Source organism: Neolamprologus multifasciatus, chromosome 22 (assembly GCF_963576455.1).
Source record: "Neolamprologus multifasciatus chromosome 22, fNeoMul1.2, whole genome shotgun sequence".
Taxonomy (NCBI): Eukaryota; Metazoa; Chordata; class Actinopteri; order Cichliformes; family Cichlidae; genus Neolamprologus; species Neolamprologus multifasciatus.
Window position 1 is genome coordinate 35,233,273 of NC_140459.1, and position 24,271 is coordinate 35,257,543.

The 24,271-nt window shown below is 45.6% G+C and overlaps 1 protein-coding gene across 4 annotated transcripts; it reads right to left on the bottom strand.

Moving 5' to 3' along the window:
• Nucleotides 1–698: 698 nt before the first annotated feature.
• On the bottom strand, nt 699–24,150 carry pogza (pogo transposable element derived with ZNF domain a). Of its 4 annotated transcripts, none has more exons than XM_085148695.1 (25): nt 23,970–24,150; nt 22,935–23,042; nt 22,276–22,382; nt 22,130–22,190; nt 20,200–20,367; nt 19,935–20,129; nt 17,599–17,684; nt 17,360–17,518; nt 16,979–17,241; nt 16,708–16,853; nt 16,501–16,601; nt 16,268–16,414; nt 14,174–14,308; nt 13,990–14,064; nt 12,118–12,215; nt 10,619–10,759; nt 10,468–10,527; nt 10,270–10,385; nt 9,715–9,793; nt 7,332–7,491; nt 5,546–5,947; nt 5,170–5,460; nt 4,883–5,083; nt 4,682–4,812; nt 699–4,546 (listed from the first exon to the last, which is right to left on the bottom strand). In XM_085148695.1, exons 2-25 carry the CDS (start codon nt 23,032–23,034, stop codon nt 4,282–4,284), a joined length of 3,687 nt encoding a protein of 1,228 aa, XP_085004821.1. In that variant the 5' UTR covers nt 23,035–23,042; nt 23,970–24,150; the 3' UTR covers nt 699–4,281. The 4 variants fall into 4 exon arrangements, with proteins under 4 accessions (XP_085004821.1, XP_085004819.1, XP_085004820.1 ...); XM_085148693.1 differs by having other exon boundaries at nt 16,979–17,265; XM_085148694.1 differs by having other exon boundaries at nt 16,979–17,265; nt 22,935–23,045.
• Between the last annotated feature and the right edge of the window lie 121 nt (nt 24,151–24,271).

Genomic DNA, 24,271 nt, shown 5'->3' on the forward strand with positions numbered 1-24,271 from the left:
GGTATCGGTTAACTTTTACAAGTATGAGTACACACACATTTTACAGTATCGGCCCCGATACCAGTATTGGTATCGGTGCAGCCCTAATATATATATTAGGGCTGCACCGATACTCGTATCGATATTGAACCGTTCGATACAGTGCTTTCGGTTCGGTACATATATGTATCGAACAATACAACATTTTTAATTTATTTTATCAACTTTCCTTCTGACAATGCTGTCTGTGTTGAGCGCTCAGTGGATCTGCGCTCGACAGTGCAGCCTAGGTGGCGTAGTCGAACGCAGATTCACTGAGCGCAGGGCCAGCTAGCGAGACAGAAGCTAAGCTCTCGTTGCAACATGGCAGATTGAACCTCCCCGACCCTCATTCAGATCTGGCGTTTGGAACCATTTTGGTTTTCATGTGACGTATGACCCTGAAGGTAAGCGTGTCATGGACTAAAGTAAAACAGCATGTTGGATGTGCAGGTTTAGATCTCACCCTGGGTCAACACACCTGAATCACATGATTAGTTCATAACCAGGCCTCTGGGGAAGGTCACGACATGTTGAGGTCGTTTAAATCAGCTGTGTTGGATCAAGGACACATCTGAAACCTGCACCCTGGACTAGAACAAGGCTCAACAAACAGCCATCACTGCAGAGCTGACCAACCGACCCTACCAACATTTTAAAGCTGTGAAATCCTGTTTTAAAATATGTTGGTCTTCTAAATAATGCGTTTCATATGTCACAGGCTCACCGGTCCCACATCATTTAGAAAGGCTTGTCTGGCCGTCTTCTCGAGGTGTGCTGGGTCATTCTGATCGATGTGGAGTCGCAGCTGACGCCGACTCGTTGTCTTTAACAGCTGCTCACACCTAATGCGAGAGCTGTGCTCTGCTCAACTTTCTTTGGAAAGTAAATGTTAACAGCTGACCTGCCTCAGTTTGCCTTCTCTTTCTTTGCCAACATCAACAGATACAGTGGGACAAAAATGTATTTAGTCACCACCAGTTGTGCAAGTTCTCCCACTTACAAACATGAGGCCTGTAATTATCATCATAGCTATACCTCAACTATGATGAGAAAAACTAATCCAGAAAATCACAGTCTGACTTTAAAATAATTTATTTCCAAATTATGGAGGAAAATAAGCATTTTGTCAATAACAAAAGTTCATCTCAGGTTGTTTTATACCCTTTGTTGGCAATGACAGAGGTCAAACGTTTTCTGTGAGTCTTCACACGGTTGCTGGTACTTTCCTCCATGCACATCTCTAGAGCTGTGTTGTTCTGGGGCTCTCGCTCGGCAACAACTTTCAGCTCCTCCAAAGATTTTCTATGAGGCTGAGATCTGCAGAGTGGCTCGGCCACTCCAGGACCTCCCAATGCTTCTTACAAAGCCACTCCTTCTCTACCCGGGTGGTGTGCTCGGTATCATTGTCATGCTGAAAGACCCAGCCACGATTCGCCTTCAGCGCCCTCACTGATGGAAGGTTTTCATTCAAAATGTCACGATAAAGGTCTCATTCATTCGTTCCTTTACACGGATCAGTGGCCTTTTGCAGACAAACAGCATGAAGCATGATGTTTCCACCCCTGTGCTTCACAGTAGGGATGCTGTTCTTTGGATGCAACTCAGCACACAACAAGTAGTTCTATTTTGGTTCCATCTGACCATCTGACAAATGCTCTGTAACTAACTTCAGACGGCTTGGAGATGCACTGGCGTAAGCAGGGGGACACGTCTGGCACTGCAGCATTTGAGTTACTGACTGTGGCCTTTGTTGCTTTGGTCCCAGCTCTCTGCATCGTTCACGAGGTCCTCGCGTGTGGTTCTTGTGATCATTTTGACCCCACGGGGTGAGATCTTGCGTGGAGCCCAGATCGAGGGAGATTATCGGTTGTCTTGCATGTCTTGTTTTCTAAAAATTGCTCCTACAGTTGATTTCTTCACACCAAGCTGCAGATGCAGTCTTCCCAGCCTGGTGCAGGTCTACAATTCTGTTTCTGGTGTCCTTTGACAGCTTTGGTCTTGGCCACAGTGGATTTTGGAGTGTGACTGTTTGAGGTTGTGGACAGGTGCCATTAATACAGGTAACGAGTGGAGGACAGAGAAGCCTCTTACAGATGTTACAGGTCTGAGTAAAAATCTTGCTTGTTTGTAGGTGACCAACAGTGTTGGTCAAGTTACTTGAAAAAAGTAATCAGTAACTAATTACCAATTACTTCCCCAAAAAAGTAATCCCGTTACTTTACTGATTACTTATTTTCAAAAGTAATTAATTACTTAGTTACTTAGTTACTTTTTAACAACACGATTTACAACCTGAATAGGTGATAAAGTGATAGATCTTTCAGCCCAATTCTACTTTTTCTGCATAATCATCATACAAAATGTAATCAAATGGAAAAGTCTCTTTTTAAAACTTGTTTTATTAGTTTTAATCTTTTAACTTTATGCATCAAGCAAACATTTAATTATCTGCAACATTCTCTGACTGGAAGAAATTAGTTTAACATTTAAACCTATTTTCTGCACATTCCAGCACATAAAATAAAATATTTATTTTGTGTGTTTACACTCAGTCTTTCAAATAGATGCAAGTAAAACACAGCAGAAAATAAATAAAGTCAAAGACTAGCGGTCCTGTTGCTCTATTTTCACCTGTAAAGCAGGAGTGGGGTAGGCGGAGGGTTACCCTGGTGCAGGTGTGCCGCGGTCAGTGGAAGAATCCGCGAGTTTCTCTGTGAGTTTCCCATTACGTCGTAGCTACTCGGTGCTTGTTTGGAAGTTTAGGGGTTTTTTTCGCTGTAAAAAGAAGTTTTCTTCCCACGCACAACGGACACTAATGTTTTTGTCACTTTTTATGGAATCAAACTCAAAGTAAGGTCAGTACTTCCACGCTTTAAACGCTGCACGCTCATACTCTCTCTGCACTCGATATATGATCCATTGTTGATCTGCACACAGCTGTTGTCACGAACGTCGCACTCGCTTACGTCACTGTCATGAGACATTCTCGCAAAAAAATCACGGTTTTAGTAACGCAGTAACGCAGCGTTCCTACGGGAAAGTAACGGTAATCTAATTACTGTTTTTGCAATAGTAATCCCTTACTTTACTCGTTACCTGAAAAAAGTAATCAGATTACAGTAACGTATTACAACTAACGCGTTACTGCCCATCTCTGGTGACCAAATACTTATTTTCCTCCATAATTTGTAAATAAAGTCTTAAAAAAAAAGACAATGTGATTTTCTGGGTTTGTGTTTCCTCGTCTTGTCTCTCATAGTTGACGTAGAGCTGTGATGAAAATTACAGGCCTCATCTTTTCAGTTGGTGTCTGACTAAATCCTTCCACTGTACCTGGTTTATAAATGAGCTGTGCTGGAGTCCGGACGGTTAAACAGCTGTGCATCGTAAGGGTGAAAGTTTGTTGTGTTCTCGCTGCTGCGTGGTCGTGGAATAACCAGAAAAATGTTCCCAACTGGGAAAACATGAATGCAGAGTCGATTTAAATGCAAATCTATATTTAAACAGGACAGTGGAGGCCAAACAATCCTCCAATCCTTCCTACGATGCAGCTCAAGACTGCCCTTGGGGGGGTGGGGGTCGCTGCCTTGCTCCAGGGCATGCTGGGAAAGTGGTCGTGTTCCCATGGTTTCTATATTTGATTGTGACAATGGGGACATTAAGCAGCTGCTGAGGTCAGCGCGCTGCTTCTTTGTACCGTTGTTTTTGGTCAGCGTCACATTAAATTGACATGTGAGTGGAGTTTCTCTCGAGCTGATTTCACATGAAATCAATCAGAATGATGTCATATTAGAGATGTGAACCGACTTCCTGTTCTGGGTCACGACCTCTGTGTGGACATAGTAGGACTGAAGTTTGTCTTCAGCTGTTGGAAAACAAAGGAAAACAACTTCCTGCCAACAAATATCCTGAACAATGCAGTCGTGTTTGCTCCAAACAGAAGCAGCAGCTTCAGTTTCCTCCTTTGTTACTGATCAATAAAAGCATCAAACAGTCATTCAGCATCATTTCTTTATTTCAATACAAAAACATCCCAATCATTCTTTTCAATGCAAAAGTAACAGAACAAAAATGTCGTCAGTACTCGATTTTACTCGAGACAACCTCTTGTTTACATGATGGAGACTGTGAGGTTTTTCCTGCCGTTGTACAGGATCAATAATACTGATCAGCTTCTCTCTTATCAAAGTGCGGGCAAAAGGTGTGTTTGTAGTGTTCGTCATGGAAACCACGAAACGTATCCTGGTCAAATGTGACGTACTACAGTCTGACAGAACACTCCACCTCCTCCTCCACCCGTCTGTCCTCCTCCTTTACCTTGGACAGTTCCACCAGCTCTGGTCCTGGTCCTGGTCCCGGCTCCGGTCCTGGTCCCGGCTCCGGTCCTGGTCCCGGCTCTGCTCCCGGTCCCGGCAATGATCCTCCTGTTTCCAGAGGCTGAATCAGCACCGTGGTTAAAGCTGTGATCATCTTTGCCATCTCCTGATCGTCCATCTGCTGAAGGCTACACACTGAGGTGAAAGACCTGCAGAAGAAAAAACAATACTGCCATCACACAGTCACATGGCGCAGTCACATGGCGCAGTCACATGGCGCAGTCACATGGCACACAGCTGATGTCAAATACCCTCCAGCTACACCTCCATCCAGGCATTCCCACCTGTGCATGACGTGCTTCTCCGAGCTGAGCGTGGAGGAAAACTCGCTGAGCCAACAGGCCAGAGTCAGAGCCAGCTGATCCAGACCCAGACCGTCCAAACCCCCGATGGACACCAGCTGAATCCACTGGGTCTGTCGAGACCACAAACACGTCAGCGACACATCAGAGGGGCGGACGCGTGAGTCGCACAGGTGAGCTTACCTGCAGGAAGTCCCTGAGCACCCGCGTCACACAGACGTCGAGCGGCTGCAGACGGGAGCTGCATCCTGACGGGATGAAGACGACGTCCGTGCAGACCGATGACAGAGCACGCCTGAACGCATCCGTCTGGTGGCCTCGATGGACGTCCGCTATCAAGAGACAACTGCTGTTACGCTGCGAGGCCACACAGGGGCGCCACACCTGCAGGCAGAAAAAGGAAATCACATCATCTGCAACAGTTTTTGGTGAACCAATCCTGCTGCTCGCACAACAAACTAGTGTCCGACCTTTTCAATCCAGATGCGCAGGCGGTCCTGATCCGTGAATCCCTCTGGTCGAGCCTCCAGCACCACGTTCTCAGGAAACCCTTCAGGAATATCAGGTGCAGCTCCCGTAAAGAACAGCAGGGGGGGGAGGAAGCCGCCGTCAGACAGAGCGGCGATGATGACGTCAAACACGGGCCTGTCTTCAGGCGAAGCGTACAGCTGGAAGGAAGCTGGGCTCTGGCGGGAGAACTTGTCTAAATCGATGAAGACGGGCAGCTCGTCCATGCAGCCCAGAGAGCGAGGAGACCGACTCTGCACAGAACCAGAACGGTAAACGCCAACGACTAATCGAAGTGTGGTTGGTGCATTTCAATCGATAAACTGTCGGTCCGGATACCTGCGAGCGGAGCGTGTCGATGAAGCGGCGGCTTTTGTCGTTGAAGCTACTCGACACGTTTCTGTTGGCGGTCTGCGGTCCGAGCTCGTGTCTCAGCATGAAGTCCACGGTCCAGCTGTACCAGTCCTCCGGCCGGCCGTCCCCTCCCAGAGCGGCCCTCGCTGCCAAGAGCAGCAACTCCTCCGTCACAACCTGCTGCTGCTCCCACCGCTCCAGCACCCACTCCGCCATCTCCTCCGTCTTCCAGCTCCACGTGCGGTGCCTCAGGCTGCGCTGCTGCTGTCGGATCCACGAACGGATCGTGGTGGGAGACGTGCGGTGACGATGAGCTGCCACTGTGACGCCGTGGCACAGAGAAGAGAGCACGATGGACAGCTGGGAGAGCAACAGAGGGGGCGGAGCCTGAGGAGGAAGAACACCACCTTCATCAACATCATCCTGGTCATCAGAGTAAGGCAGCGAGTCCTTGTCCCGACGTCCTCCGGGTCATATGTCCCACCATCTACATGCTAAGACATCATAACCCCCCCTTTGTGCACATGTAAAGTTATACATGTGATCTCCCACAACATCCATAGATGGCACATGCAATGAGAGCTGGCGACCAACCAGTTCTGCTGCGAGAACATCAAAATCCCCCAAACATCATAACAAACTGATCAGAATCTGCATGAAAGCCCAGCTGCCCACGATCGATGATGAAGAGCGAGAGTGAACGGATCAGTGAGTCGCATCAATGCAGTGTCGCGGCTTTCTCTTCATTACTGCAGGATCTTTCAATCTCAAGTGATTTAAGGAGATTGTTGTGATTTGGTGATAAAATTAACCCTTTAAGAGCTACCATAGAACCAAGTCCACCAGAGCTTATATTATATGTTTACATGCTGTGGAGACATTTTTGGGAGCATTTCAAGTTGCTATACATCAATACAACCATTATAGCCCAGATTTTAATAATATGTCTGCATTAAGTGCATAGTAATTACATAAATTGCAAAAAAGTGCAATAAACTACAAAAAAATGTAAAATCGTTTTTGTTTTTTAACATATATTTCTAGTTAGAGAAATTTAAGAGGCTTATCCCTCAAAACTGTAAATACAAAAAAGTTGCACAAAATAGTTTCCCACCACAGGAAATTTATTTTGAGTGTCTTCATAGTTTTATTTTTGAAATACACCAATTTTTATACACTGCAGGAAAAACGAAAATAAATATTATAATGCAAATTTGCAAAAAAGCAGCATCTGCATCAAAATAAACTATTTCCAGCAGTGCAATATGAGTCCTAAGCATCCCAGAAACCACACAGAAAGTCAGAAAGTCAAACATAACTTTTAAAAACACCAGTATAGGCTCATGAGGCCCTGATGGTAAAAAACTACATTTCCGCAAAATGACGTCACTTCCGGTTTCGGGCAGGTCATGGCGGACATGCGATAGTTCGCGCTGATGGACGTAGGAAGTGTTACAAACAGCTGATCGGATCAGCAAAGCGTGTTTCTGGAATATTATGTTTTTGTTGCTGCAAGTGCTTTTTATGCAGTTTTTGCAAATTTATATGTGGAAGGAAACTGTGACCGAGGACAAGCTGATGGCATAAGATGTAAGTACAACTCCTCCGGTTTCATATGCAAAAAAAAATTATTGCGCTAGCTCACGTGGTTGCAGAGCTACCGGGATTTAAAAATAGTTACACAAAACAGAGCGTGCCGCTCTGACCGGCTTTAAAGGGTTAAACTGGATATAAAACTGAACTGGATGGACTGAATCACAGTCGCTCTCACCTGACCAGCGACTGCGCGGCGCCCCAGGAACTTGATGGTCATCGCGGGTTGGGAGGAGAAGGAGGAGGAGGAGAGAAGGGGTCTGACTGACAGCTGGGTGGAGCTGGAGGGGAGGAGGTGGATGGGGATGAAGGCTCCGCCCTCACTGCCAGAACATGTGCTGCAGGGTTAATGTTTAAAAAACAAACAGGAGGGAAAACAATGAAAACCTTTAACAAAAATAACTGAATATCGTTTTGTCTCGTTGCTCTGAAATCAAAGTACAAATATCACAGAATCAGTTTACAGACCAAAGACCTAAACAGACCTTTGACTCATCAAAGTAGCCTTTGATCCAGCAAACATCCCCAGACTATCACACTTCCTCCTCCATGTTTGACAGTTGATGCCACACACTGTGGACCCGTCCTTTCACCTACTCCACGGCGTTCAAAGATCCTCTGTGATGAACCCAAGACTTCAGATTTGATTCATTAGTCCATTAAACCTTCTTCCAGTCTTCAGTAGCCCAACGGTGGTGTTTCATGGCCCAGACGAGCCTCTTGTCTTATTCTGACGTCTTAGCGATGGTTTACTTGCTGCAGCTCGTCCTGTCAAACCTGCACCTCGAAGTCTTCACAGTACAAACTGAGACTTGCTCACTACGGCCACTATTACCCAGTTTGCCCAGTTTCTGAGCCTTTGATGGTGAAGGAAACTGTGCTCACTGACACTGTGACTTTCTTCACGGTCTCTCTGTAGCACAGACCCACATTTATCAGTGATGGTCTGTCTCTCTTCCATTGTTTGTTGCTTTCGTCTTGTCATTTCTGTAGCATCACTCTACTTTCTGCAGAACAGCTGTAGGAGTCAGTAGAGCCTCCATTGCTGCAGCACAGCTTTAAACTGTTAACCGTGTTGTTCCCTGACAAAGGCCTTTTTGTATAATTATAAATGTACATTATCTTTCAGTTTGGTTTGGACTGTTTATCCAGTTCAGCACTTATCTTTGTACCATTTCAAACTATTCACTGGACTTGAATTACAATAACTGGACAAATCAGGGTGTTCGAAAACTTCTGACCGGTGTGTGTGTGTGTGTGTGTGTGTGTGTGTGTGTGTGTGTGTGTGTGTGTGAGAGAGAGAGGAAGACCATGGAGGGAGATTAGCTGACTATCAGAGGTGCATAAGAAATACAGCAAGCTGTCCATACCTGAGGCCTTGGAAGCTGCCAAGTAAAGACTCACAGCCTTGGCCAGCCGCTTGAGGAGGTACACCAGAGAGATAGAAGGCAGGACAATAAACCAGCTGTTCTCCACAGAACCAGCAAAGGTGTACTCTCAGTGGCAAGGGAACAATAATAAGAGAACAGCACCACCAAGGCTGGAGACGGAGCAATACTGGAAGAGAAGGACGCAACCCATAACGGCAATGCTCAGTGGCTAGTGGATCTGAGGGCAGACCACAGCAACCTCCCTGAACAGGGTCCAGTAACCATCACAGTGGCAGATATCCAAGAAAGGGTCTCCAGTATGAAGAGTTGGACAGCACCAGGCCCCGACATGGTTCACGCCTACTGGCTGAAGAAGATGACTGCACTCCACGAGCGTCTGGCAGCACAAATGAACCAGCTGCTAGTTAACGAGGGACACCCAGAATGGCTAACCGAAGGTCGGACGGTCCTGATCCCCAAGGACCCCAAGAAGGGACCAGTCCCCTCCAACTACCGACCAATAACCTGCCTCAGTACTACATGGAAGCTCCTGTCAGGCATCATATCGGCTAAGATGAACAGGCACATGGGTCAATACATGAGTGGGACACAGAAAGGGATGGGCAAGAATACCAGAGGCACAAAACACCAGCTACAGGTAGACAGAACAGTCAGCCGAGACTGCAAGACCAGACTGACCAACCTGTGCACTGCCTGGATTGATTACAAGAAGGCCTATGACTCAATGCCCCACAGCTGGATACTGGAATGCCTAGAATTGTACAAGATCAATGGGACCCTAAGAGCCTTCATCAGGAACTCAATGGGGATGTGGCGTACAACACTAGAGGCCAACTCCAAGCCCATAGCACAAGTCACCATCAAGTGTGGGATCTACCAAGGAGATGCTCTGTCCCCACTGCTGTTCTGCATAGGCCTGAACCCCCTCAGTGAGATCATTAACAAGACTGGCTACGGATACCGACTACAGAACGGAGTCTGTATCCTCCAAGCTCCCAGGCCTCTGGTAGAGGACCGAGCTTGGAGGATAAACCGCCCACAGGGGCGAGTGGGTAATTTATTCATTTGATAAAGAGTGTGGTTGGTTTTTCTGATGTTAATTTGTCATATTTTAATGTAAACATCTTTTGCAGCAACATGTTTTCACACACACACGCACACACATGCTACCTGTCAGACTGTGACTGTGTGTCGGCTCCACTCTCTCTCGGCTCTGACACAGTTTCATTCTCATAAGTCATCCCACTCTCTGAAAGAGGAAAAGAGAGTCAAACCTGGAAGAGTCCATCTTCATCATCTATCAGGGAAAACTCAAGTTAGCTTCATGAGGTGTGTAACAGACTGGGGAGGTTTCCAGGCACAGCTGTGATAGGCCCGGACACAACCCTGAGTGGAGTAAGTGAAAGTAAATGGACGGATGTGTGAGTGGATAATGATCAAAACAACTGAAGGTTCACATTAACGTGGTCCACTGAGAGCTCTGCCCTTTATTTAGCTCCATTCCTGAGCTGATTCACTCCAGAAGCTCTCACCCTCTCACTATCAGGGTGAGTTATTTTGCTGTGGCACCCCCTTGTGGTCACATTGTGAACAGCTGTGCAGGACATGAACCAGTTCCTGACACTTTAAATCATGTCAAAATAAGCATCTGAATCAGGCAGCAGCGTTTCTTTGACCCATGCATTTACCTCCCACCTGAGAGTGCGCTTCACCTGTGCACGTTACCTGTGTGCGCTAACATGATGCAGGCGTGCTTTGGCTTCTCTGTCAGATGATTGGCCATCAGGTCTCCTCTGCAGGTTAAGAGTTTGCACGTCACACACATCAACACATCCGGCAGCCTACAAACACACACGAGAGCAGGTCAGGTTCCTGTTCACCTGTAGATGATTGATCACACTGATTGATTCTGAGTCTGGTTACTTGGGGTCAGACTGGAAGATGGTTTGGTACGGCGGCACCTTCTTGCAGGTTGCGTGGTTACTAAAAACAAAAACAGTCGCACAGTTCAGGAAAACAAACAAAAACAAGACATTTAAAAGAGACTGTGAGGTGACCAATCAGAGGCGCATACTTGATCATGTGGTTGGCGTAGGAGGTGGAGCAGCAGGTGATGAACCTGCAGAGCGAGCAGTGGACCAGAGAAGGGTAGTGCGTCCTGAGGTCAGGAACTGAGTTCAGACACTCGAGGCAGCGCTGAAGCGGGCGAGACAGCCTGAGAGAGAGAGAGGAAGTGAGGGAGAGAGAGTGGCGCCGCCCTGCTGGGCGAAGCTGTCAGCAGCGTCTGAGCCACAGATATAACATGCAGCCCTTTTCTATCGACTCTGCTCGACTGGCTGTTGGTGTTTTCACTACAGTTGACACCCACACACTGTGCATGGTTGTTAGAGCACTGCAGCCGGACGTCCTGTGACGTCATCAGTATGTGCCTTTAACGTCACAACGGTGGAGCACGTCCACGTGAATCTGGTGATTCGTGTCAGTCTGAGTGGACCACGGTGTTGTTTTATCCAACCATTGCCTCGACTGCCACGTGAAAGATACGCTCTCGTGACTCAACGAGTGACGCCACTGACAGCCAATCGGTGGCACACAGTCTCGTGATGTCACATTCCGGCTTGCCTTAGATTGCTTGGACCCTCAGCTGAGCAGTACCTGGTACAAGGTGCGACTCTAATGAAAAACCTTAAACAGAGTCAAGCCGACCCGAGCAGCTACTTGTGGCTAATGAAAAGTTTTCTTCTACATCTTTATCTAAACAAGTGCTTCTAACAACTCGTATGCGAGTAGAATATTTTAGGTATTAAACAGCAGAAATGCTTGTTTTTTGAAGACGTCCCCACACACTCACATCCCACAGGCCCGTTCTCCCGTGGCTAAACACGTTAAATGGAAGAAGAAGTCACCTGGATGGGTGACGAAATGTTTCTCCCACTGAAAACGTCCAGATGAACAGAATCAACTTTTGGAGTTTAAACTCTGGCGCTTTAAACTCTGAGTGGCTGTACGTTCAGCTTCCATCGGTTGATCGTTTGAGCCAATAAAACGGTAATGAGGCAGCGTTCGTGTCAGTTCCTCCAATCAGAAGTTGTAAGGCGAAAACCCCACGTGGCCCTAAACGTATCCAGCCATGCGTCTGTAACTGGGCTGAAAATGGCGATTGTTGATGGAACTGGCTCTGATGCGTGGGCGCCATTATCAGTAGCTACAGCAGCTTTCAGCTACCGCTTTAGCGCACGTGGGACGCTACATGTATTTGTCAGTGAATTTTGGTCGGAGCGTGGTAAACTTTGAGAGCGCGGCTTGGTAACCCGTTACAAAGTCGGGAGAGGTCACAGCTCCATGTCTACGTTTAGTGGACGCAAAATCATGGCTTGTTTTCGCTGTTTGGGGTCATAGAAATTATTTCTATGCACATTTAGCTGAGACTCTGAGGTTTCTGTGGATGCCACACATGTCCATATTTACATAAAAGACCCCCTTGAACCCGGTACCGGGGGCTTTGGGACTATTTTTCCCTGTTTATTATTTTCTTGAGACTTCCCAATGACCCGGGAACCCCAGCTCTGATACCTGTCCAGGTTCAGGCGGAGCAGCAGCGATCTCAGCGTTTCCACTGGTTTCCTCTGAGGAACTTCCTGCGAAGACGTAGGAAGAGCAACATCCACCACCTGGAGCAGAAAAAGAAAACGTGAAGAAGAACGTGAGGAAAGAAAAAGCTTTATTCACACATGCACCCCTCTCCATATGCTTCTGCATTTTGGGTAAAACTACAAACAGTAAAAAGCTAAACGAAGGCCGATGAGAAAAAGAAGAAATAAACAGAATCCATTGAAAAGATGGAGGATTTCCTTCCTTCCTTCCTCTGCAGCAGCTTAAGCACAGACGCTCAGAGAAGCCCAGCTCGTCCAGGGGAACACCGAGGCCAGCCGAGAGATTTAATCTCTCCAGCTCTCCAGGGTGTCCTGGGTCTGCCCCGGGGCCTCCCCCTGGTAGGACGTGCAAAACACCTCAGCCAGGAGGCGCCCAGACTTAGAGGTAGGGCTGGGTGATATGAGGGGATATCTAATATCACAATATTTGTTGGCTACATCACGATATGTTTAAATAACCTCCAAAGACAAATGTTATTTTCAATCATGTAGTGTCTAAAATTTCACTGCTTAACTCATTCAAATCGACCATTTAATGTTTTTTTTTCTGCTTTGAATCCAAAATATGTGATGTGACACGTTTTATTTTAACTGTTCTTTATTTTATTTTATTTATTTATTATTTTATTTTACCCATCAGGTGCACAGAGGATTCTGCCACAGAACGTCTGTGGTCCACACCTTCAACAAAGGATCAAAAAGGACATCCAGCAAGAATTCATGACACAAATAAAACATGAAATTTAAAAGCTGCTCTTTCGTGAACATATAAAATTAGTGCTGTCAGCGCTGAGCTCGTTAAAATGACGTTAGCGCCATAACTGCATTAATGCGGCAAATCTCCATTAGCGAGTTATCGCAGATCGCCCCGTGCGGGGGGCTGGCCGGCATCAATGTGTTAGCTCGTTAGCTCGTTAACGCGGGTAGCTCGTTAACGCGGTTAGCTCGTTAATGCGGTTAACGCGGTTAGCTCATTAACGCGGTTAACGCGGTTAGCTCGTTAACGCGGTTAACGCGGTTAGCTCGTTAGCGCGGTTAGCTCGTTAACGCGGTTAACGCGGTTAGCTCGTTAGCGCGGTTAGCTCGTTAGCGCGGGTAGCTCGTTAACGCGGGTAGCTCGTTAACGCGGGTAGCTCGTTAACACGATAGCGGCATCCAGCCCCACGCACAGGACGATCTGCGATAAATCGCACAGACACAACAGTCACAGCTGGTTCATGTAACGTGCTCTTTGGTGTGCACACAGACATTTAAAAAAACTTTGCAGTGGATGACTTCAGCTGGTTGGGAACTAATGATGCAGTCACAGCGTGTGGGGATCAAACAAACATGCAGACATCCAAATGTTACCATGGCAATATACTCTATTGTTACCATAAAGCCATTTCAACCACTGTACATGGGAAAACTCCTGATACATCGAGTATATTCAATATATCGCTCAGCCCTGATTGGAGGCGCTGAATCTCTTTCCGCTTCACACATGAATGCAAACGCCTGCAGTGCGAGCTGGACGCCGTCACTCGAAGCGAATAGAACCACAAAAAGCAGAGCCGAGGTTCTGGGGCTAACAAGCGGCTAATTTCCAGCTTTAGGGTCAACAAATTATTATTCTAACATCTTTGCACTTACCAGCGTGCGTCTGTGTTAACGTGTCAGCTGCTTCTAAACAAACCACCTTTTGGTTGATTTTCTGTCTCTAAACAGGAACGAACTAAAAAATGGTCTTGGATGGGAGAGCAGATGATCTGGATCTGGAAGCTCAGGCGATGAGCGTTTCCATGCTGCTCACCTTGCATGAAGCAGCAGTTGTCTTCGGTCCTTCACCTTCAGATTCCCCAACCACAGAATACGCCCTGACCGTCACCTGCAGACAGAGATACTCAGTAAAGGTGAGGCTTCCCCAACAGTTTAATTATCTTTAAGGGGTTTAATTATGTTTATTAATTATCTGTAATTAGGATATTGGTTCCTACCTTGGTTCCAGGTTTGAGTCCGCTGAGCTGAGGTGGTCTGATGTGCGTCCTGTGATACAGAACTCTGTGCTCAACCAGCTCTTTGATGTACAGGAAGTGGAGACGACATTTATCACAGCCAAACTCGCGCTTCCTCTGCAAACATGCACCAACACACAGAATTAAACTCCACCTCAGTGCAGATGATACACTGCTTTACATCAACAAGCCCGTTCCTCTTCGGTCCTCTCCAAACCCTCAGACTTTGTCTCCAATAACAAACGCTGATGCTGGTATCTGTCCAGTTCAACAACGCCAGGCTTTCTTTGCATTAGCTGGTCTGATAAAACCTAAAACCCCAGTCAGGGATAACGGGCATCGCACCAGTGGATGTCTCTGTTAAGCCGGGCTTCCAGTGTGCTCACGTAAGAGGGACGTAACATTGAGGGAATTGGACTCCTGGCTCCCTGCTCGCACATCTGTGAAGCCAGACAAGGTTACAGAGGTTTATCTGCAGGACCTACCGACCTACTTGAGGGATTATATCCAAAGTGGTCTTATGTGGTCTGGAAGAACATATTCCAGGAGAAACGGGGATATATCAACTACAAGGACACCGATGGTGTTCCTCCTAACTCACTCACTGGTCTCCTTCCTCTACATCTCCAGGTTAAAAACCCTGGAACGTGGAGTTTCACAGTCTAGACCAACCCTTTGGAAATCTCTCTACCCAAGGACCCATGTCATCATGGTGTTAGTCCAATAATCACACAACTGGCATAGTAACTCCAACCTTAATGTAGGGCTGGGCGATATGGCCTAAAATCCATATCACGGTATAATTTGAAGCATGTGCGGTAACAATATATATATCGCGATATATTCTTTTCTTCTGTATAACGTCTTTTACACACTATAAGGACTTAAAATCCTTTAATGTTCTCAAAAATCGACAGAGTGCCTTATGTATGAATTCTGGATGTGCTTACTGACCTCCAACTGATTTTAGGAGGAGCCTCACGGAGGAATCTGGGTCCTAAACTCCGTCCGTTTCAGGTCCCAAAGTCAAACGAACACTGCAGCATCACTGAGAGTTAAACTGTCTAAATTCTTTCATCTTTAATAAAATGATCAGCGTTGCTGCTTTACCAGGTGTAACTGTGAAGTTTAACATCCAGGCATCCATGAAAACAGAAGTTATTAAATTTAATGGAGTTAGAAGTTAGCAGGACGTTAACTCGCTCGATTTCTGACAAAATTCAAACATACAGCTCTGCTGTCACTTCCAACATAAATGAAGACAGAAAACTAAACAGCAGTGATGTTTGTAGGGTTACTGAAGTTGGGCTAGCTCGTACATAATGTTGTGCTACGTGATTTCTAGCGACACGTAGCATAACAAACACAGTGCAGTTGCAGGATGAATGCTAACTTTTTCCCACTCGATAAAAGTTAACGTGAGGGTTCCTGATGGTTAGAGACAAATGCAATTGCATGCGCGATGCTGTAAACGGACCAAACTTCAGAACAACTGAGAAAATCCATCCACAATACGAGGTTAGTCATTAATATGCTGCAACAACATGGGAACATACATAGAGCAGCTGCAGAGGATTCAGCATTACTGAATCAATAGTACAGAAGTGGAGGAAGCGCAGTTTTTGGGTTTCCTCATATTCCAAAAGTGCTTCGTCTCGTTGCTGTGACTGTTGCCTGGAATAATTTGCAGATGATGTTTTTAGCTGCTGCGATGCTTTTGACCAAAACAGGCACAGCTTAGAGCGGCATAGTCAAAATCTCGACCGTTGGCCAAATTTATATCGTTTCCACCGTTTATACCGCCCACCCCTACTTTAATGGACGCCTTCTTTCGTACAACCACAAAAAACCTGACACTCCAAACTTCGACTGCCCCTTTCCCACCTCTGCGTAGCCATGCCCCACCCCCACTGGACACGAGCGCGGTAGGACACACACATCTTAACAATGGTAGTTCCAAAAAACCTCTCTGTGCTTTCCTTTGATTTAACTGTGTAACACATTAACCTACACTTCAACTCTCGCGGTTCTTCTAGGTTAAACCCTTTAGCTGTCTTACCTGCAGCTGTCACCTACCTGGTGGCGGATAAAGTGCTGCTGGTAGCAGGTGTTGCGGCGCAACACTCTGAGGCAGTATTGACACATGAAGTTTCTGGTGCTGGCGTGACACTCCTCAAAGTGCAACCACACATCTGAGTAGAAGGACGACCTGAAGCCACACTCCTGCAGACAGAGAGCAGGGCACATAAACTCTCAACACAACGAGCACTGACGAAGGCGAGGGCAGCTTTCTGTGCTCGGAGTCGAACCTGGCAGATGTACGGCATCTCTCCGGGTTTGTGGGTGGTCTTCATGTGCCACAGGAAAGCAGGTTCACTTTCAAATGCCAGCTCGCAGATCCTACACGTGGCTGCGAAGGCAAATGAGAAACAAATCCATCACTGCATGACAGACAAACCTGAAGCATCCTTTTTACATCAGCAGGCCATCCTGTGACCGCTTATGCCGTCACAGACCTTTGGACTCGCACTGATTGTGGACGGCCTCCACGTGACTCTGCAGCTTCCCAGCAGACAGGAAGTGACGGAAACAGCGAGGACACGAGAACGCAGAGTCGCGCTGAAATATCATGGACACATGCTGCTGCATGTGACTCATCAACCTGCAACACAAACCAAACATCTAATGAGTTGAGATCAAGCCCACAGTTCATGTCATGCATCCAGGAGGCACATCCTGCTGCTCAGGTAACAGAAGGCAGGTTTAGGACAATCTCCAGAGTCTCACTCGATGTTGTTGCCGAGCGTCTTGGGGCAGTGGATGCAGCGGTATGGCTCGCTGTACTTTGCGCCCATCAGGTTGCATTTCTTAGGGTGTTGTCCGGGGGCGGAGCCATAATAAAAATCCTCCACGAGGATCACGAGTTTGCCGTGAGGCGCGCTGGGCAGGGATCCAAACAGATCTGGCTCAGAAGGGTCGCAGAGGGAAGGAAGCGAGGCGGAGGCGCTAACCTGGCTGGTCAGGAGATCACCAGGTGACCAGTGAGCCCTCTGAGAAGGAGAAACACCTTTAGACTGAGGAGACACACAGGAAGGAGAAGACGTCACATAAAAAGGTTCATCGGTGACTCGTGGAGCAGATCCTCATTGATCAGCAGTGTGAACTCACAGCAGAGGGTCCTGGTCTGGTTTTGGACACCCTACTGTTGGTGTGAGAGTCTCTGCTGGGTTTCAGGGTTCTGATTTTGTCCCGGCTCCCCCTGTGGTGTTTGCTTTTCTTCTTCCTCTTCAGGCTCCTCAGACTTTGCATGATGGCTGGGCTGCACATCTGAAGAAGGGGAAGAGGTTTTAATCAGGCTGTGTGAGGACACAGGTAGAGGTGTAAAGAGGTGGCTGTGCAGGACTTACACACATGAATCCTCGCAGCTCTGTGATCAGTTTGTACTGCGATGTGCAGACCAGGCAGTCGGGGGGGCGCACGGGACCCAACTCACCTGAGGGGGGACACGACAGCTGAGTACATATCCAAGTCTACACCTTAGCAGAACCTGCACCTGAATCAACAACACAGTCCACCTCACCTGAACCCAATCACAGCCCTGAGTCCACGATAACAGCACTCAGAACTGAAGCCCCCACCTCACCTGAGTCCCAACCTCACTCCTCAACATCCGTGTTCCCTCACACGTCTTCACCTTGGTCCTTATCACAGGGTTAGGGGTCATCTCTGGGTTTGTGTCAGCTCTTTATCAATAATGAAGCTGACTAAATCACCATGGTAACCTGACGCTGCAGGTAAAGGTCTACTGACAGCCTGACAACTGACCAATCAGATCACAGGACTGGGAGACGGAGGTACAGAGGTTTGTGATCAGGACCTAACTTTACAGTTAAGAACTTTCTTTTATTATAATGTGAAAAACATGAATGTTTGATATACAGTAACTTGTTATTTTCCAGGTTTAGACTCGGGCTGCTCGATTATGGCAGAAATGATAATCTCGATTATTTTCACTGAGATCTCGATTATTTAACAATAACAATGTGTTGAATAATGACTTTAAAGATAAAAAATAATATAAAATAGTGCAAATACTGATAACAGTGCAAATGTTTGCAATATAAGAAATAAATGTAAACATCTATGTTTAGTGAACTTTGCAGTGTTGCTCTGTGGTGCAGCTACGACACTGTAGCAAAGTTTACACACTGTGTCTACTTGATCCACGTCTGACTGAACCCATAATGTTTCCACACCACTCAAGTTTTTTACCCCTTTTCAACCAACAGCATCACTCTCCTCTCCAAATAACTTCTGCTGAACTTCCCTCGGCTCCTCTTAATCAGCCGTCTCCAACCCCCGGGCCTCGGACCGGTCCGTGAGTCGTTTGGTACCGGGCCGCGAAAGTTGAGGCTCAGGTGTGAAATGTATAGTTTTCAGGGTTTTTATCGGTTTTCGGCGTTATTTCGTTATCGTTTTTATCGTTTACTCGGTTTTCCTGGGTCTTTTCACGTGTGTTATGAGTAAATTATTTTTCTCGGTACCGGTACTAGTTTTATTTTGTTGTATTTATCCGCGACACCTTAAAGGCCGGTCCGTGAAAATATTGTCGGGCATAAACCGGTCCGTGACGCACAAAAGGTTGGAGACTGCTGCTCTTAATTGTTGTGACGTGTGTTCGAAATGCAGAGAGGTGCGCTCGGTTTGCCGCACGGAGCAGCGCGAGAGTAAAGCACGAGGGAGGGGCTAATAATCGGCTCAGTCATCTTTAATGATCGTTGAAAGCCCAGATCGTAATCGTGATTAAAATTCGATTAATTGAGCAGCCCTAGTTTAGACGACACACAGTTTTGGGGCCAGAGAACATCTGCAGGACAAATCCCTCCAGCCTGTAATCACGCGCTGCATCAGAGCTTTGAAAACATTCATCCAGTTCCATAAAAGGAAAAAAACTACTATTCACTGATTTTAAATCTACTTCTAATATGATTGATCAACGTTTTGTTTGTTTTGTGTAGGAAACTGGACCAGCTGAAGGTACCAGTTTCCTACACAAAACAATTTCTTAATCAAGTGTTTTAATACATTTAAACCAGCTCTTTCTGAAATACAGGCCGGCAGTAGAAGGAAGCACCGGCTCAGCCTTTCTGTGCACAGATGACTGTGAGCTCAGGCAGTCTTCATTCACAGGTGACTCTGGTAAACTGGTAAACTGGTGTAATGACTGCAGACCCAAAGCTAAGCTCCATCAGCAACTGTAGCCATGACAACCACCTGGTTACTTTGTACTTAGCAGCTGTGAGAGAATCAACATGTTTTCTCCATCTGATCTCCTCGAGGAAACCAACCAAAGAAGATCAAAAAACAAGGACAAACTGGGAAACACTGTATGCTGAATAAAGGAAGTGAACCCTGACATTTAGCACTAGTTAACTCTTTGGTCATGTTGAATTAAGCTGAACACTGAGACTCTACTTTACTGTACGACACAGAATGACTTGATTTACAAGCATCTGCAGTAAAATTAGGGGTAAATGAGCAGGTTTACCCAGATGATACAGTTTTTCTGATCACTGAAGTCAAACTGGGGCTAAATTTAAATGTTCTAACTCTGTATGGTCTCGTCTTGCTTAGAGTCATGGCGATGAGTTCACACCGCCTACATCCTGAGGTACGACGGTTATTTATTAGGCTTGCTCTCTATTGTCTCTGCAGACTTGAGCACACAGGCGAGGTGTCAAACCTTTGTGCAGCAGTGTGTGCGGTGCTGCAGATCTGCTGCTCGGACGCTTTTTGGTCCTGCCGGGTGCTGGGGGGGGCGTGGCCTGCGATGAGCTGAATGGTGCAGCAGAATGTTGATTCTTTAACCCGGTCGGAGGGTTGAAGTTCACGTTGTGGTCGATCAGAACCTTCTGAGCCGCTTCACCAGAGATCACGCCTGGAGCACAGAGTCTGCGTTAGCCTGAGGAACACCTGAACTGCTCCACGTCTGCTGGGGGAGGGATTACCTGTGATGATGGGTGTGGGGGCAGGGGAGGCACTCAGAGAGGCAGTGGTGCTGATGTACTGGATCCCCGCAGGACTGTGAAGGGTCAGCGTGACGGGGATCTGGACCGAGGTGAAACCACTGGCTGAACCTTCAGGATGAGCGCGCAACTTCAGCTTTGCAGTGCCCCCTGCAGGACAGATGCAGAAACACACGACACACAACATGAGCCGTTTGATCAAAACAATCAAACCAGTTATTATGCAAACTTCAACAACAAAAGATAAACGGAACATATGAACTATGAAGTAATATTCAGGCTATCCAGGAAAAGAATTGGTTTTTGTGAATTATTGTAATAAATACTTAATTCAAATGTTTAAACTGGCATTTAAAGGATTAAAATAGTGAAAATAATTTAATGTTTTATCATTTTCAAAAGGTCTCAAAGTCATTAAGTGATTTATGAAAAAAAGCAGAAAATATTGTTGTATCAGGATTTTATGGCAATTTTGTGTGTGCACATTTTTTTGTGGAGGGTCAAACATGAACACAGAGCTTCAGGCTCAATGTTTAGCAGCGACTGACTCACGAGGGCAGATTGTATGAACTACAGACGGCACGATACCAGTTTTTTATGTCCAATACCGATGTCATAAATTTGGATATCTGCCGATATGAATCCAATATAATGTATTTTTTTTAATCAATAAAACTTTTTTTTTTTAAATGTCTTGCTGCATTTTGTATAAGTTCATACTCGAGTTTAAATAAACAACAACACTAAAGCTATTCTGTTATACATGTATGTAAAAAAAAACACACTGCACCCAAAATATTTCATAGTTCAGCAACACTGATCAATCTAATAAACTTAAACCTGCTCCATCCTCCCTATTCTGGTGTTTTAAAGAGTACTTAGCAGAAATATTAAACAACCTAACTAATAGGGTTGCAAACTCCCAGCAAATAAATAAATAAATAAATAAATAAGGAACCACCCTCCACCTCATGATAATTAATCAACGTAATCAACTTTAATTTGATGCAGCGTGAGAAAAAAATGCACAGAAATAAATTATTTTTCAAGAATAATTAAATAGATTCAACATCTTCCTTCAACAGAACTGCAGACTGCACAGATGGTTCCCAAAGGAAAAAGTACTGTAGCTTACTAGGGTATATTAGACTTAACAGTTACTATATACAGTAATGGACTTCTATACATTTTACATCAGATTAAAACTTTGGGTGTAAGATTCAGATAATTATTTATTAAAAGCTCGACATTTTAAATGAGAATAAGAAAGAAAAGTATGTCTTTGTGCCCCCTTTTCCCTGTTCATGCCCTATCGGCCCCCCTGGCTAAACTTTGCTAGCTCCGCCCCTGCACAGTTACGTCAGCTGTAGAAAAAGATCCTGGTGTAGAAATAATATTAAATAAATTCTAACAACAGCTGATCAAGCTTAAACGTGCTGCTGTTGTTCAGCCGCTGGTTTCCTCTTTCTGGTGCAAAGTGAGACAAAAACAAAGAAGAGAGACGATCAGCTGATCATTGATCAGTTTATGATTGAAGCAGGAGAGAGAGAGAGAGAGAGAGAGAGAGAGAGAGAGAGAGGCAGTCGCTCCATATATCGGTTGTTAAGCTTAACGTGGGAATGCTTTACAAACATTCAGAGATGAACTTACACACTTGCTTTACTTCTCTCTGGGAAAACTTCCTCGGAGATGAAATGCTGGTTTGAGGCTACAAACACACACAGCCGCTCCATCACGTGACCACACTGCTGTGACGTGCTACGTGCTACGCTACATTTTTTATTTCTCTCCGATATCCGATCCAGTAATTTACGTCAGTATCAGACTGATACGTAATATCAGTATCGGTCCATCTCTAGTGTGAACAAAGATATTAATGAAGTACTTCTACTTGAAAGTGTTTGGGACTGACCTCCAGGCAGCAGGGGGACCAGCTGACCGTTGACCCTGAAGCTTAGAGAAGCACCTGCAGACTGAACACATCACATGTTTGAAATGTTGCAGATGATCTATAATCATGAACCAGCAGTCGATCTATAATCAAAAATCAACCAGTACCTCCATCGCGCTGCTGTCTGTGAGGGGCCCGCAGCTGCTCTCTGCATTCGGCTGGACTGGGATAGGGATGATATGGACTGGTGGGGGGTCAGCGTCCTCCTGCAGACCTGAACACGAGACACACACTTAATCAGCTGACTGATCACAACAATCAGCCAATTTGAATTTAAGAGGAAACTCTACGGTCACTTTGCTTTTATCAGGTGCTGAACTTTATCCAAATGCTAACAGCTTCCTACTGAAATCCTACAGACTCGATCATATTTGGTCTGTTTGATCTGAAGGCCTCACTGATGTTAAATTCCAAAGCTTTTGGGTGAAGGCCGCGTCCGTGGTGCCACGTTAGTGCACTAATCATCACAATTGGTACGAGACTTACTCGTCATTTAAAGGGGACACGAGACGCTACATATATAAAGACTAATTTACGTCATGGAATAAAATGTCATCATTGCTGGTCCTCTGCAGAAAGAGTAGGAGGGTGTAAAGTTTTTCAGCAGCCTCTAAAATCTTTGCGCTTCCCTGACGAGCATCATTAATAAATACAGATTCTTAGACACGGCCGTTAGTTAAGTGAATCGAGATAATGGAAGGATAACCTGCATATGCTGAACTCATTTCGTTGTAAAGAATTGTTTGTTTGGGGGTTTTTTTTTAACCTTCATCATCCATTTCTTGCATGACCTCTTCCTCATCTTCATTACATTTCATCTCCTGGTCAGCTGTGCCTCCTGCTGGCCTCTCCACCTCTGTCGTCATCTCCTTGCCTGCTGGAAGGACACACCTGTGAGACAAACCTGCACAAAAACTAGAGGCTCCAGCTAGCAGCTAGAACCACCTCTGTCAGTGTGCACCCATCAGCCAAACATGCCTCTAAACATGCAGATATTTAGCATGAATCCAATTTGAACAGGTGAGTTATAAAAACATTCACCAGGTACAGTTGTTCTGAACAGGGAAATTATCTATAGAGACCTCCTTTTTAATACAGTCTAATAAATCAACTCTGCCATTCAAACAGGACATCAGTCAAAATGAGCTTTATAAAAGCATTTCACAGCGGTTCCTAACAAAGAGCGTGTGGCTAATTATACCAATGTTATTTTTGAACACAAAAGGAAATCTCAAACTGAAAGTACTTCCTTCTGGCTTAAATCTAAACTCAACAAGTTTAGTGCTGCAGCTCTACACAGATCTGAACCCTTTTCATTCATAAATATGTCAGCTGCTCTCTATGAGCATTCTGCTAGTGGCTATCTCACAGTTAGCAGTGCCAACTTCATCAATAAGGAGCTCCTATTAATATTTTATTTTCAACAACAAAGGGATTTCATTAGTAGCTGATAAAGGGAGTAGCTCAAAGTTGTTATAGTTGACCCTAAACTCTATTAGAAGCAACAGAGCTTAAAAAACATTAATACATTTAGTTCATGAGCAAGTTTCAAAACTCAGTTAAAACACATTCAGTAACCACAGCTGCAGCTTAGCATGCTAAAGCTCAACGACGTTTCACTTACTGATTTCTAACTACTAAAAGTTGAGTGATAAAAACAAATCTGTTATCTTTCCCTACAGTCTCTCCACACTGCAGCATAGCATTGAGCTAACTCTGCTAACTAGCCGAGCTGCTAACTCAGAGACTTCAATAACTCTGGATGACATCCATTGAAAAAGTATACCAACCAGACGCTTACCTTATCCGGACATTTAATGTGCAAAACAATTATATATTCCGTTAAAATTCCGCCTGTGAACAGTGTGCTTTTCCTTTAGGAATAAAATGAATAATGTGTGGTCTTCACACACACGTTGGAGATGTCGTTTGCTCCTGCTAGCACAACCGTATCCCTCCGCCAATAACCTCCCGTTTGCGCTGCTGTTACGGGACTACATTCAGACGGAGCGGAGGGATACCTCTCCGTGGGGCTCACAGCAGCTGTTTTGATATGTGGCTTATTAAATGTTTTCTTCCTCGTAACCGGATGTTTTTGCTTAT

What these genes read in the sequence shown, in the direction of transcription:
- pogza (XM_085148693.1), bottom strand. Translation starts at nt 23,034, where the DNA reads ATGACGACAGAGGTGGAGAGGCCAGCAGGAGGCACAGCTGACCAGGAG. An exon ending in AGATGCCGTACATCTGCCAG is followed by an intron (nt 16,415 to 16,500) that starts GTTCGACTCCGA and finishes CTCTGTCTGCAG; the next exon opens with GAGTGTGGCTTCAGGTCGTC. An exon ending in GACTCAAACCTGGAACCAAG is followed by an intron (nt 14,065 to 14,173) that starts GTAGGAACCAAT and finishes CTCTGTCTGCAG; the next exon opens with GTGACGGTCAGGGCGTATTC.